Raw genomic sequence first — 15,627 nt, 5'->3', positions numbered from 1 at the left:
CAAAAACAGTTAAAGAAGAGCAAATCTGAATTGAACACCCTATCCTTTCCTGCCCCTCCACCATTCTAAAATTGTAAAGCATGTACAATATCTAGTATTTTTAGCTCTGTCCTAAGAAAAGCAAATATCTTGTAGTGTGTTTGACTTTCAGGTCCCATGGCTTTGCTCACAAGAACACTTTGTTCTTTTTGGATTCTTGAATACAAGAATTTTTCTTCTCCCATCCCCATTTGAATCACCAAGAATTTTTCTGTTTGTTTTGCTTTTTTTTTTTTGTTTTTTGTTTTCTGTCTGATGATAAGTGAACCTTAATAATGTGTGATCTGCTGACTGTTTTAGTGTCTGATCTAAAACAATATAATTTAGAAAATAACTTTGGGTTCCAGTAAATAGCTTTGTTTTTGCTTTTAAGAGTTTCAGTAAATCCACATGTTCTTCAGTTAGTTCTTTCGAATAAAAATCACATCACGCTACATTTTACTTATAAGTCCATTACCTGTATAATTCCAACCAAAAGAGTAAGGGTGCTGGCAATCAATACTCGTGCTTTATCTCTAGCTTCAAAATCTATCATCGTAGTATTTACCGTCGTCTCATTACTGATAAATTGTTCATCAGGGGCCATGTTCAGAACAACAGATCCTACCATTAAACTGACCACTGGAAAAGGTCCTAGGGAGGGAAAAAGTATCTATTAATTAATCAAGTATTAATCACAGATGGTTAACAATTGAGAATAGCCTGCCTTCTTCAATCTGACTCTTGCATCTATGATGGGATTAGGTTAAAAAACATTTTAGTCTAGCAACTTCTCAATTTGCTACTGATCTTTTTATCCATGATGAGGATCTTGTGCTTAAACAATCATGGAGGGCTGTATGGTTGGGAGGAGTCAGCACCTAGACCCAGTAGTATGGACTGTTTAAACATGTAGCAAAACCACAGAAAAAAACAGCTTCTATGTTTCTCTGTTCCGCGGGAGAAAGATGAGGCGTTCTGCTCCCGTAAAGATTTACAGCCTCGGAAACCCTGTACAGTGTCGCTATGGGTGGGAAACGACTAGACTTAACAACAACTTGTTTCTCACCTAGATAAGCATTTGATACTGATTGACTCCCCAGGGTGAGGAAGTCCTTTTAGTCAACAAACAATTGCTGATCTCTTTCTACAGACAAGGAAACCTGCTAGAATGCAGGGCCAAGATAGAATTAAAGACAAGGATATGGGTTGGGCAAGGAGTGAATGCTTGTATTTGAGTTTCAAGAGGATCATTCAGGTAGGCATCTAACCAGTAAAAGGATGTAGGAGGGAAATTACCTCTTGTATAAATATCAATGTTACAGAATAAAATAAAACATTCATTTACTAGAACATCCTAACAAAACAGAATTAAAATTTTAGGAACAGCAGGAAATAAACCTATTTTGAGTCATACCAAGAATGAAAGCCATGTTTAGCTTCTAAACTGTTTTGGTAAGACTTTGCCAGTATTCCACCACCAGTGATGTAAAATAAATATGTTTTCTAAGGAGACATGAATACACATTTAGATGAACATAAGCTAGTATATATTAAGTTAATGTAGTAGAACAACAGGTCCAAAAACCTCTTGGAGGCTTTTTGCCCTCTCATTTCATATTTTGAAAAGGAACACTTTTTAAATATGGAGTAAAATCTTGTGAAGTTTTTGTTTTTTTTTTTAATGAAAACATTCCAAAATTCGAGGACAGGCTATTGTTTTCACATTCTTTTTTTTTTTTTTTTAATTAAGTATACAGTTAACCTAAACCAGAGCATTTTGAAAATTATGAAGAACCACTGCATCACTGGATAGGAAAAGCAGGCAAGCACTGAAGTCCTAATCCCCTGGAAAACATTGACAAAATCATGAAAGCATAATATCCACATAATTGAGCCAAAGTACTTTAAGCATAAACAAATGCAATTGTAGTCAAAGCTTATAATTACCAACTGAGATGTGTCTTGATGTTCCAAAGATAAAATATGTCAGAATAGGGAAAAAAGCCGAGTAGAGACCAAATCCAACAGGAACTGCAGCTAGTAAAGCGTATGCCATGCCTGAAAGTACATCCAAGACAATTAAAGTCACAAAAGTAATGGAGTATTTCTGCACAAAGAAAGGCCTTTTCATTAAAAGCTTCCATTGACAACTCTAATGCATCAGCCTGTCTTGAGTGGGCTCCTTATTTTGGGTGCAGTCTGTAGTTAGGATAGGATACAGAGGATATGATTCAGCTACATGAGTACTTGCTCAAATGAATGGATTCAACTGATTAGCAATTCAGTAAATCACTGATCAAACCAATTTTGTACAACAGACAGTTGAGTTTAGTGTTACTCTGTGTTCCAGGGACGCAGGCCTTATTGCCCCACCTTTCCTCCCTTTTTGTTCCAGGCAAAGAAAACATAAGACAATTTTACCTAACACCAGGCAAGACAGCTCTCTACCCTGGTGAAGGAGACCAGCTCCTCCACTGGGCTATCCCAGCAGCCTCTGACTCTAGAAAGAAATTGCAAGATTCTGGTGTACGCGGGGTTAGAAGATGATAGCATATTCTTTTCCTCTTGGCTAACTGCTTCATAGGTAGGCAGCTACATCTTACTCTGTATTTATCTCCCCACACCTCAGGCAACCAAGTAAGAGAAAACCAAGCCTTCCAATCTGAGAGTCATTAATAAAAGATTAAGTTTATAATACATTTTTAAAGTGTTAACACCATAAATGTTCTGGCCCACAGACATTCAAAAATTATTTCTTGAATGAATGTCCCAAAATAGACAAGTGATTAAATTAATTAAGCTTCACACACTGCAATTCTATGAAATGAAAATGATGGGATGTATCGAAGTACATCGACTGATGTGAAGAGCAGGGAAGTAAAGGGGAAAGAGGTAAACAAAAAAAAGCAACATTTCAAACTGGGGTAAGTACGCATTACTTTTGTAAAAGCAAACCTGTATATTTTATGAATGAGAAATGCAGAAAGATTTTTAATACAAAATTCACCTGTTTAGAAACACAAAAAGACAATCTAATAAATGCTATGTCTCCACCATCCAGCTTAAGATAAAAATAATGGCTATTACAGTTGCAATTCTCCATTCAATCTTTCTCCTCACATACCCCTTCTTCCTTCATTCTCTGAAGGCAACCATTAACCTGAATTTGGTGCTAGTCATTCCTAGACATCTTTTCATGTTTTTTTATGTAGGTATATATTTTTGTCTAGTAGACTGTTTCCCAAAGTATTAATGGGTTATCTACATGATAGGACCTTAGGAGACATTTAATTTCTGGAGGCTCATTATATGTATTTTCTAGCTTTCTACAATAAACAGTCATTCATTCAACAACTGTTGATTATGCATCTAGCATGTGTCAGGCACTGTTCTAGGCTTTGTGGATACAGGAAAGAAAAAAACAAAGCCCTTGCCCTTATAGAGTTCGAATTCTAGAAACATGTATTACTAGTGCGATTGTTTTTATTGGGGTAAACATATATAACAAAATATTTGTCATTTCAACATTTTTAAAATGTTTTTTGAATATAGAAGTTAAAACAATCAATCTCAATTATTGATAGCTTCAAGACATGGACTAGAAAGGAGACTTCACACACAAAGAAAGGAGCAGCAAAATAGGACAGCCCTTTTGTCCTATTAACTTGCTTCATTTCCATTTCCCTAAACAGAGCTCTGTAATTCTTACATGCCTGAAAAATAGGGACTTTTTCAGTTCTTCATAGAATGTTCCATTTAGGTACAAATGCTATTCAAATAACTGCAGGCATCTTTATTCTATGGGAACTTGGTACAACAATTTTGAAATCATACAATTTGTAAAGAAAGCTAAACTATGCAACCTATGGGTTAATACACATAATGTATAAAATTGTGACATATTCCAATAAAGCTGATGCTATTAAACATTTGGAAACATCTAAAAAGCAAAACTAGAAAGTAAAGAGCAGATTCCCTACAGCACTAAAAGTGTTGCTTTTGCTGCATGTTGAGAATTTTTTTAGATAACAAAAGTAAGAAAGATATCACGATCCTTAGCAGCACCCTAGTTTTTCTGAGTAACGAGCCTGTTGCCTCTGATGAGTTCTTCTTCCACTGTTTAGCTGTCCAGCACATGTTATATCCTGTGCCCCCTCATCACCAGAAACTGTACCATTCTCAGACTCTCCCCAGCTAAGGCTGCTGAATCCCTGTTTTTTTACTTTTTTAAGCTTTCTATTGTGAATGGAATTATTTACATGTAACAGTTAATTTCCCACTCAACAATCCATACACATTTTGTTTAATGTCATTGATTGCACTACCTACAATGTAGTATCATTTATCTTGTTCCATATTTCCATTCCTCCTTCTTTCCTAACCATTTTGAACTCTCTGTCTTGAGTAAGTACTGCTCTTTTGATCTCAAATAGTTGATTATTCTAAGGTGGCCTACCTCTAGTGGTATTGTTGCTGAAATTGAGTCATGGGATTGTGAGTTCATTTCCAGACCTCAGGAGTGGCTAAGGGCCATAGTTTTTGGGTGTTATATCGTCTCTATTCAACCAGTAAGCCCTGTCTTAAGATCTGAGTTTTTTTCCACATTTTCCTCCCACTCTATCCAGGACCTTGTAATGTGATCTCTTTCAGAGCAATTGTAAGTGGTAGTTGGGCATCATCTAGATTGAGTTTCACATAGTCCATTAGTCCACTGGGTTGTGTTCATGTATCTTTGATTTTTCCACTCCTCTTTCCTCTAGACAAGGAGAGACCTAAAGCTGCAACATAAGTGAGCTTTTAAGACCCCACTTTATTCAACAAAGTATTGTTGTTGTTGTTAGGTGCCATCAAGTTGATACTGACTGATAGCAAACCCTATACACAACAGGACAAAACACTGCCCAGTCCTAGGCCAACTTCACAGCTGTTGCTACACTTGGAGCCCATTGATGCTGCAACTTTGCCAATCCATCTCGTTGGGGTCTTCCTCTTTTTCTCTGACCCTCCACCTTACCAAACATGATATCCTTCTCCAGTGACTGGTTCCTCCTCACTATATGCCCAAAGTATGAGAAATGAAGTTTGGCCATTCTGGCCTCCAAGGAGCACTCTGGCTGCACTTCTTCCAACACAGATCTGTTGGTCCTTTTGGAAGCCCATGGAACTTTCAACAGTCTCCTCCAACACCATAACTCAAATGCATCAATTCTTCTATGTCCAGCTTTCACATGCATATGAGGTTATTGAAAATACCACTGTTTTGGTCAGGTGCACCTTAGTCCTCAAGCTGATATCTTTGCTTGTCAACACTTTAAAAAGGTCTTGTGCAGCAGATTTGCCTAATGCAATATGTCATTTGATTTCCTGACTGATGCTTCCATGAATGCTGATGGTTGATCCAAGAAGAATGAAGTCCTTGACAACTTCAATCTTTTCTCCATTGATAAGAATGTTGTTTATTGGTCCAGTGGTGAGGATTTTTGTTTTCTTTACATTGAGATGCAATCCATATTGAGGGCTGTGCTCTTTAATCTTCATCAGTAAGTATTTTAAGTCCTCTTCACTTTCAGCAAGCAAGGTTGTATCATCTGCATATCTCAGGCTGTTAATAAGTCTTCCTTCAATCCTGATGCCATGTATTTCTTCATATAACCCAACTTCTCAGATTATTTGTTAAGCATACAGGTTGACTATATATGGTGAAAAAATACAACCCTGTCACACACCTTTCTTAATTTTAAACCATTCAGTGTTCCTATGATCTGTTCAAACAACTGCTTCTTGGTCCATGTACAGATTCCTCATAAGCACAATTGTGTTCTGGAATACTCATACTTGGCAATGTTGTCCATAGCTTGTCATGATCCACACAATCGAAAGCCTTTGTGTAGTCAATAAAGCACATGTAAACATATTCCTGGTATTTTATGCTTTCAGCCAAGACCCATCGGACATCAGCAATGATATCCCTCATTCCACAGCCTCTTCTGAATCCAGCTTGAACTTCTGGAAATTCTCTGTCAATTTGTGGTTGCAGCCATTTCTGTATTACCTGTAGTAAAAATTTACTCGCATGGGCTATCAAAGATATTGTCTGATGATTTCCGCATTCTGTTGGGTTACCTCTCTTTGGATTGGGCACACATATGGATCTCTTCCAATCAGTTGGTCAGATAGTTTTCTTCTAAATTTCTTGGCATAGCCGTGTGAGTGCCTCTGGATGTAGAATATTATCTCTGTGGACTGTGTTATGTTACTTGACCTTGAAGTTCCCAGCAGCTATGGTCCCAATCCCTCTAGCCCTGTACTCCAGAATCCTTATCATAACATTTCTTTGTCCTCATGAGGCTTCTAATCAGTGTCAGATTACCCAATAAACAAGGTAAACTGGGTTTAGTTGTGTTTACTTAATAATCTGAAGTGAACAATTTCACATTTTTTCACCACATCAAAGATTCTGCTTCTATTTAAGGCTGGCATCTGTCTAGAGGTGGATTACCCAATAAGCAAGATAAACACGGGCTTACTTGTGCTTACTTACTAATCTATACTGAACTTTAGTAAGTAAGCATAAGTAACACTGTGTTTACCTTGCTTATTGGGTGCTCCACCCCTGCTTCTAATCTATCAACTGATCCACTTTCTCGCTATCATCATCAGCACTCTTCTGTCCAGCTCAGATTCCATGGAATTTTGTAAATACACTTAACCCCCTTGATTCTTTCTCTTTCTCTTCCTCCCTTTTCTTGTCTGGTAAAACCTCAATTTAGCTGATCCCAAACATCCACCTTTCCCATGATAGCCTTTGAGCAGTTAAATCAACAAAACTGGAGACATCAACATTTGAGCTAAAAGCTTCACTTAAAACTTGTGATCACAAGCCCCCAATGGGCACTCAGCACTGCCTGATAATCCGATTATATTTCTTCATGAATGTGATTTTCCTTTCTCTGAGACCAACTCTCAAACCTCCCTTACCAAAAACCAAACCCACCACTGTCAATTCAAATTCCAATCCATAGCAAACCTATAAAATAGAGTAGAACTCTTTCATACAGTTTCCAAGGTAGCAAATCGGGGACTCCTGGTGTGGCACTGTAGCATCAGCAATGGACTGTGAACTACAAGGTGGACGACTGAAACCCACCAGCACTTAACACAAATCTTTATGGAAGTAAATTACAACCTTTTTTTCCAGCGTGGGTTTGAACTGTTGATCTTCTCTTTAGCAACCAAGCACTAAACTACTGCAGCAGTAATGTTCCTCCCTTACTCTTCTCAAACTGCCCATCTCCTTCTCCACCCAAACTCTGACTGAACAAGACTCATCTTACACATGTTATCAAAAAAGACTCTATTAGATACGACATCAAAGACACAGGCACAAAAGACAAACTAGATGAACTCGACTTCACCCAAATTTTGAACTTTTTTCAACTAAAGATTTTAACAGCCAAGTGTCAGCTAATGATTTTAACAATAACGTGAAGAGTTAATCTACAGACTGGGCGATTTTTTGAAGAGAGGAGCTTCAAAAACCTTATGGAAAAAGTGTATTATTTCTTCACTTTATTTTTCCATGAACGTTTTTTTTGAAGCCGCCTCATATATCAGATAAGTGTTTGATACCCAGAGTATATAAAGAATTTTTATAACTTAACAATGAAAAGATAAGCAACCCAATCAAAAGACAGGCAAACTATTTTAATAGATATACAACTGGTCAACCACAAACACATGAAAAGTTTCTCAGTATCACTAGCCATTATTGTTGTTAAGTGCCGACTCAGCAACCATGTATTGGGTTTCTAAGGCTGTAAATCTTTGTGGGAGTAGAAAGCCTCATCTTTCTTCCTCAGTGCAGCTGGTTGGCTCGAACCACCAACCTGAAGTTCATAGTTCAGTGTTGATTTTACAGAGCCACTGTGTTCCCCTTTGTTGTTGTTGTTGTTGTTAAGTGCCATCAAATCGGTTCCAACTCAAAGTGACCCTGTATAGGGTTTCTGAACAGCGGCTGGTGAGTTTGAAACACTGACCTTACAGTTCACACCGACCTTGAGGTCCAGTGCTTATCCTACAGCACCACATCAGTAGGGAGATACAAATCTAAACCAGGATGGCTAAGATTCAAAAGGAAAATAACAAATGAGGAAAAACTGGAAACTTTTTCTATTACTGGTGAAAATGCAAAATGTTACAGCTCTTGTGGGAAACATTTTGCCAGTTCTTCAACAACAACAACAACAACAAAACACCAGTTTCCTTTGAGTCAACTCAATTCATGGCAACTCCCATGTGTTTCAGACTAGAACTGCACTCCACAGAGATTTTCATGACTATCTATCAGAAGTAGATCATCAGCCCTTTCTTTTGAGATACTCTAAGTGGGTTCTAATCCCCAACCTGCATTTAATCATTTGTGCCACCTTCAGACTCCAGAACTGTCATTTGACCCAAAATTCAATTTCTAGATATACAATTGTTGTTAAGTGCTGTTACGTCAGTTCTGACTCGTGGCAATCCTGTCTAGGGTTTCTCAGGAGTGGCTGGCGTGTTTGAATTTCCAGTCTTTTATTAGTTAGCAGTGCACTACTTATCCTACAGCTCTACACCTGCATGCCTCTAGATAGTTAAGGGGACTTCAAAAAGTTGGTGGATAAATACAATTGAAAGATAATAAATTTTTCCATAAACTTTTTGAAGTCCTCTCACATAAACAAAATACATGAAAGCAGTTGTTGTTGTTAAAGTGCTGTCATGTCGGTTCCGACCCATAGCGACCCTGTATAAGGTTTCTGAGGAGCAACTGGTGAGCTTGAACCACCGGCCTTGCGATTCAAACTGATTTTGCAGTCCAGCGCATTAACTGGACATTAAAGTTCATTACACTATTCAGCAGTAGCTAAAAACTAAACACAACCTAAATGTCCATCAACAGATGAATGGAAAAACAAAATGTGTATATGGGTACAATGGAATATCATTTGAACTGCAAAGTTGGCAGTACAAGCTCAACAACCGCTCCTTGGAAACCCTATACAGGGTCGCTATGGGTCGGAATCTACTTGATGGCACTTAACAACAACAACAACAAAGGAGCTCTGGTAGCATAGTGGTTACAAATCGGGCTGCGAATCACAAGGTCAGCAGTTCGAAACTATCAGCTGCTCTGTGGGAGAAAGATGAGGCATTCTGTTCCCATTAAGATTTATAGCCTCGGAAACCCTGTTCAGGGTCACTATGGGTCGGAATAGACTTGATGGCACTTAACAACAACAACAAAGAGAAATTAAGTCTTGATAACACTGTACAACATGGATAATCCTTGAAAACATCCTGCTTGGGAGCAGAATTTAAGGGTTTACCTAAGTGAGGGCCTCATTTGCCTCACCCTGTCCCCAGCCTTGCTTAAATTGATCTCATCTGTTCACCCATCCTCCTCTGACTGCATTCCACCCCCACTAGAATTCTCTTCATTCTTCCCTTGAAAATATGAAATTCCTTTTAGCCTCAGGGTCTTTGTTCCTTCTGCTTATCATAAGGCTGTGTAAATTTCACCTCCTCAGAAAGATCTTCCTTGACCATTCAAGTGAAAATAAGACTCCCTCCCCAAAATAGTCCCTAGGAAAGCATCATATTTATTCCATCATAGTGCCTGATGGGATAAAGCACTAGGACACAAGGTCAGTTTGAACCTCAAGATCAGCAGTTCAAGCACACCAACCACTCCTCAGAAACCCTATACAGGGTCACTATGGGTTGGAACCAACTTGACTGCACTCAACAACAACAACAAATACCTAACATACAGAACTAGCCTAAAAATATTTACTAAATGAATGAATGAATGAAGCCAGCAGGTTAACCTACTAGAAATTCACCTCACAAAGACAACTTTATAGAGACAATGTTTCTGGAAAACATATTACCCACAAAGTAAGAACTACAAAGTGTATTAGTGATGATCATAGGAAGTAGACTTGCCACTTTGTGACTTTGGGCAAGACTTCTCATTTACTGAAAAGAACTTACCTTCCAGGGTGTTTTAAGGATTAAATGAGAATTTAGCACAGAGTCTGTGACTTTATAAACAAAATTAATTATTATATGATACTGTATGAAAACTTTGTAGACAAGAGGCTTGAAATAGCATCTGTCATAAACAAAGATGACTCCTTATCAGGAAGGAATCCTCTTCACTAAAAACGTATGAGGTTATCTATTATGTGCCAGTCTCTGTACTAGGCATTGGCTAAACAGGAATTACGCATGGTTTCTGTCCCTCAGGAGCCACAGGATCATGACGCATAAAGGCTGTTAGAGCCTGTAGTGCTCATGAGCACTTGGCTTCATTTTCCCTCATCCTTCTTCTCTCTCTGCCATCTGCCTTGGAGATTGCAAAGATAGGTGATCACGGTGAGGCTGTACTCTGAGGTCATGGAGTCAGAGCTTCAAACCGGTTCATTCTGATCATTTGGGAATCACCTGGGAATCTGGTTCAAATATAGACTCTGATTCAGTATATCTGGGATTAAGATCAAATCCTCAGCAGTAGGTTGAACTTGAATGATCTGGTTCAAAGCCATTCATGGACTATTCTTCTCCTCAGGAACTACCTGGACAGTTCTAAGTAATCTTGAGAGCTCCAAACATGTTTTGATTCACAAGATTGCTCAACTCTTATTACTAACTTCTGAAATGCTCTACTTTCAAGTCATTTTTCAACACAAATCCCAACCCACCTCATTTACCACCACTTGACAAACTCAGATTTCTCCTTCAGGGAACCTGAGTTTTGACATCCGACTTTTACAAAGTCATTCCCTACCCCCCAAGACTAGGTTAAGTGGACTCATTTGCAATCCCTTTGCAGGCTGAATTATAATTATCTAAGTCATTTGAACTGCAAGGCTGGTGGTTCAAGCTCACCAGCTGCTCCTTGGAAACCCTATACAGGGTCACTATGGGTCAGAATTGACTCAACGGCACTTAACAACAACAACATATCCCCAGTGGACTATGAGTTCCTTGAAAACAGGTGGTGTACCTAACTCATGCCAGCATTTCTAGTGCCTGGAACATACTGTTGTTGTTGTTGTTAAGTGCCATTAAGTCAGTTCCAACTCATAGAGACCCTGTATAGGGTTTCTGAGGATCAACCGGTGGGTCTGAACAGCCGATCTCATGGCTAGCAGCCTAGTGCTTACCCAATAGCCCCACAGCAGGACTCCTGGAACATACTAGGTGCTCCATAAAATTGTAATAAATGATATTTCTGCTTTCATGATCAGGGGCTTTAGTAAGCTAGGGGGTGGGGAGCAAAAGATGCTGGAGATACGGGGAAAAGGAGAATGCCCATGCTGTTATGTACCAACTCTCTAAATGATTTCTAAAACGCTCAGGGAAACATTATAGTAGAAAGCCAGTGTCAAAAGACAATGACCCTTGCCAGGGACTGGGGAAAGGGGCAAAAAGGAGTTATAGCTGAAAGGATACTGAGTTTCTCTTGAAGCTACTTAAAGACTTCTGGAAATGGATAGGGATGACAGAAATGCAGTGTTGTGACTGTAGGCTGGCATTCATTGTATACTTACAATGGTTAAAATGGCAAACTTTCTGTTATTTATATTTTACCACAATAATTTTTAAAAATCCTTACATATATGTGATCCCAACTTTATACACAGGCACAAGCAAGGAAAATACCAAAGATGTTAAATAGAGTTTTGCCTATATTAGATGTGGTAGATAATTTGCATTCAACTACATGTTTTATCTATATTTTCTACAGTTAGCACTTTTAATCAGAAGAATGCTATCAAAACCAAAGTGAAATAAAGTGTAATAAGCTAGCAAAAATAGTAATCAAAATAAAAATAACTACCCATGCTGGGACACTTGATAGATATTTTTTAAAAGAAAAGGGATAAAAAAGGAGGGGTTAAATAAGATACCCATGTGTTACCTGGGCCAAGATACTTCCTATACCTTTCTTTAGCCCAGACTAGAGGTTGAGACCCATGTGTGGCATACAAAATAACTTAAAGGCTGTGTCATTACTAAGACACAAGGTCGGCAGCTTTAACCCACAAGTCTCTCAGAGGGAGAAAGATGAAGTTGTCTGCTCCCATAAGATTTACAGCCTCAGAAACCCTAGGGAGCAGTTGTACTCTGTCCTCCAGAGTTGCTATGAATTAAAATGGACTTGATATTGATAACAATGGAATGGGAATCATAATTAAAAAATAAAAAACAGAATAGAAAATACCTGTGATGAGGGTAAGTACTACTTCACAAAAACCTTACATATGAGTATGCAGGTCATGATGTAACAAGTATAATAATAAGACTAATACTGTGTGTTGTGGCCACTAAAAATTGGGAGCTACTGTTTAGATGATATGCCTCTAGTTGGAATCATGCAGCTGGAGACATATCAGGCTTTCCCAGGAAGAGATATGTAGGGAAGAGGAGAAAAGAGGTGATGTTCTCTTTTCTCTAGAAGGACTCTAGAAGAAAGCTGAAGGCCTGGACAGTAAGCATTTGGTTCAGACCTAATGGCAGCTAGGGAAAGGTAATAACTGTTGCTGGAGGCTGAGTCTCAGTCCCTTGGGAGCAAGCTCAGCACTACTTACCTTGCAGTGTAGCCACTAGTCCAGTACTAACTCCTGAAATGATGTCACTAAGCAGCCATTCTTTGATTCGGTATTTGGGGAGCCATTCCAAAATGGGCAGGAGAGTCTTTACTGCATGAAGGGCTCTCTTTCTTGAACAACTGTCAAAAAGCAAGAAGATTGGGTTTTCAATTCAATCTTGGTCACCACCATATGCAAATCACCAAGTTATGAACTGAACTCTGTATCTGTAACTATATTTTTAAAAAAGAATAAGAATTACATGAAAAATACCAACACTGAAGTGCTTACCATGCCTTTGCCAAGAACTGTTCTCATATCAAGCTTTTTAAATGAACTGTACTTGAAAACACAGGATTAAGTGTCCCCTCCCCTTGTCCACCTTTTTTAATCCTCTGAGAAAATACTCCTACACAAGAACCCATTTTCTGGTCCAGCCACAAATTGATCAATGTGGAGTCTCTAAATGAAGATTAATTTTCAAACTTCTAACCTAGGCGCCTTATTACTATTGTTCTTTAAAAAAAAAAAGAAAAGAAACACACTTGTATATTTTGGCATCACAAGCTCAGAGCCAGATTTTACAGAAATCTTAACATGATGAATGTATACCTTGTTGTACCTTGTTACTTAGCATTGTTTAAATTTGGCAGCCTATAGATGAAAGAGATTTAAAAGACAAATTAACAGCAGGTGAATTTTATTTGGATCCTGATTCAAATAATTTTGACATTTATGAGACAATTGGAAATTTGAAGAATGACTGAATATTTGATGAAGCTAAGTACTTTTTTTAGGTGTGATAGCAGAATTATGTCTATATTAAAAGTTATTCCTTAGAAATATATACTGAAATCGGTACAGAAGAAAAATTAAAATTGTTGGGACTTGTTTCAAAATAATACAGGAGTGGGTCAAGTCAGGGATAGATAAAACGAGATTAATTGTGAGTTTGATCACTGCTGAAGCTGGATTGTGGGTTAAAAACATGGGTAAGGAGTGTTTCGTGATACTACTATGTCTATTTTTATTCATGTTTGAAACCTTCCATAATAAAAAGGTTAAAGAAAGAAAACCTGGCAGAAGCTGACTGTTCTCTAAGTTTTATCTGTGACAACTAATTACAGGTGGCACATTTGGCTTGAGACACGCTGCCTCATAGATATGAATTAAGAGCTTCAGTCCATGTTTCTATCGGAATAATATTCTGCTTCGATTCGTTTGGGGGTTTTAAGGACCCCTGGGCAAGTGATGGGTTTGTCCATCATGTCTTTTGAGACAATTCCCTCTCCTCAGCATGACCTTCGCAAGAAGGCAGCGGGGGACCGCGGTATCCCCAGGCACACGGCAGGTTTCCCCATGAGAGGAAAAACAAGAAATGGGGAATGGGGCTCCCAGAACTCAACCTCCCTAAAAATAAGTTTCCCCGAGTCCGCTTCGAGGGCCGAGAATGATGGAGCCCAGGATGGATGGTGTTGGGACGGAAAGCACCCCAAGAACCCGGCCTGCGGAGGAACCCCCCCCCCACACACACACACACACAGCGCCCCCAACATTTCCGGCGCGTCCGGCTGGCGCCTCTACCTGCAGCTGGTGGCCAGGCGCTCCCGCAGGGTCCTGCGCTCCTGAAGGCGTCGCTCGTGCTGCTGCTCCCAGGCGAGCTCGCTGTAGACCGGCCGTGACACGACGTAGCTGCAGCTGTACTCGGGGACCTGCAGCCGTCCCGACAAACCGAGCGCCTCGGCCATGACCTGCAAGGTGGAGGACGACGAGGAGGGAGGAGATGGAGCCCGGAGAAGACTCGGAGGTGAACAGGGAGGGGCAGGAGAAGGCGACCCTCCTCAGCAGCCCCGCCCGTCGGAGGCGACCCCGGCGAGCCTGGGCGGCACCCAGCCGCAGTCGGCGATCGCTGCACGCCGCCCCGGGGCACTCCCGGCCCGCCTGCAAGGGGGCCCCTGAGGACCTGCAGGTCCCGTGACTTGAACCTGCGGGGTGAGTCCCGCTTGGGGGCTTCCAGAGAGCCACTCAGGTCCTTCCGGCTGGCAGCTGGGGCGCTGTCCGCGTCCTGAAATCGCCTCAAACCAGAGCTGGGGGCACGTAATAGGCGGGAAGGGGGCCCTGAGTGTCACTCCCCACTCACCTCCGCTCAGGAGCCACGAGCTGCTCCCGGCGCGCACTCCCGGGTTGGAGGCTGCTTGCGAGCGCTCCAGGCAAATTCCTGCAGCGGGCAGCAGCTCTTCAAGGCGCAGAAGTTTCGGGAGTGGAGCTGGTCACTTCCCGGGGCCTATTTCCCTAGCCTCCTTTTCCAGCTCAGCTTCTCAGCCCCTGCCCACCCGCTCCCTGCCCCTTTCCTAGTTTCATCCCAACTCTGGTTGCTTGTCCGGGAATTAAGCCCGGGCAGGGTAGGGGAGCCGCCTCGTCTAGCAGAGAACTCACCTGATTCAACTCGTGCCCCACCCGAAAGCCCCTGGGACAGCTGTTCGGCTACCTTTATACCTTTGGCAGAAGGCAAGTGGGACGTTTATTTATGGAGCAACAGAGACACTTTGGTTGAAAAGGAAAGACACACGGGTAGCTGCAGGCTTTCCCCTACTTATTCTACCGGGAAAGAAATCCTACCCCTCCCTCATTCTTTCTCATTCCCGAACCAGGAAGGCTGAGGCTTTTTAACTGGCTGTCAGACAGGGGCCACCCGGATACTCACTCCCCAATTACTAACCCGGGCTGCTAGGTCTGGGGCGGGCGAGTCCTAGAGGACTTGTCACTGGAGGGCTGAGTGGGCGTGGGGGAAGGGGTCAGGTTTGCTGAAGTGCGGACCTTGACTCCTGAGTTGTGTAGGATCAGGGTATGCCACATTCTGGCACACCTGCTCACACCAGGTGAGGAGAGCGGGATCAAAGTAGTGACCAGTTTTGAATATTAATAAGACTTTGAATTTCTAAAAAAGTCTTCCTTTTGGTGTACCCAGAGG

General features: G+C 40.7%; 1 protein-coding gene across 1 annotated transcript in view; it reads right to left on the bottom strand.

The window, feature by feature from the left end:
* SLC26A4 (solute carrier family 26 (anion exchanger), member 4) overlaps positions 1-14,404 on the bottom strand; it is a 67,938-nt gene extending 53,534 nt beyond the window's left edge. Inside the window, exons 1-4 of the mRNA XM_006859352.1 lie at positions 14,241-14,404; positions 12,657-12,796; positions 1,969-2,079; positions 497-672 (exon numbers count right to left, since the gene is read on the bottom strand). Of these exons, the coding sequence (XP_006859414.1) occupies positions 497-672; positions 1,969-2,079; positions 12,657-12,796; positions 14,241-14,404 (591 nt within the window). The remainder of the gene's footprint in view (positions 1-496; positions 673-1,968; positions 2,080-12,656; positions 12,797-14,240) is intronic.
* Between the last annotated feature and the right edge of the window lie 1,223 nt (positions 14,405-15,627).

This window comes from Chrysochloris asiatica, unplaced genomic scaffold (assembly GCF_000296735.1).
Source record: "Chrysochloris asiatica unplaced genomic scaffold, ChrAsi1.0 scaffold00032, whole genome shotgun sequence".
In the NCBI taxonomy this organism is placed as follows: domain Eukaryota; kingdom Metazoa; phylum Chordata; class Mammalia; order Afrosoricida; family Chrysochloridae; genus Chrysochloris; species Chrysochloris asiatica.
Note: the sequence above shows the minus strand (reverse complement) of the source record. Positions and strands in the feature narration are given on the sequence as shown.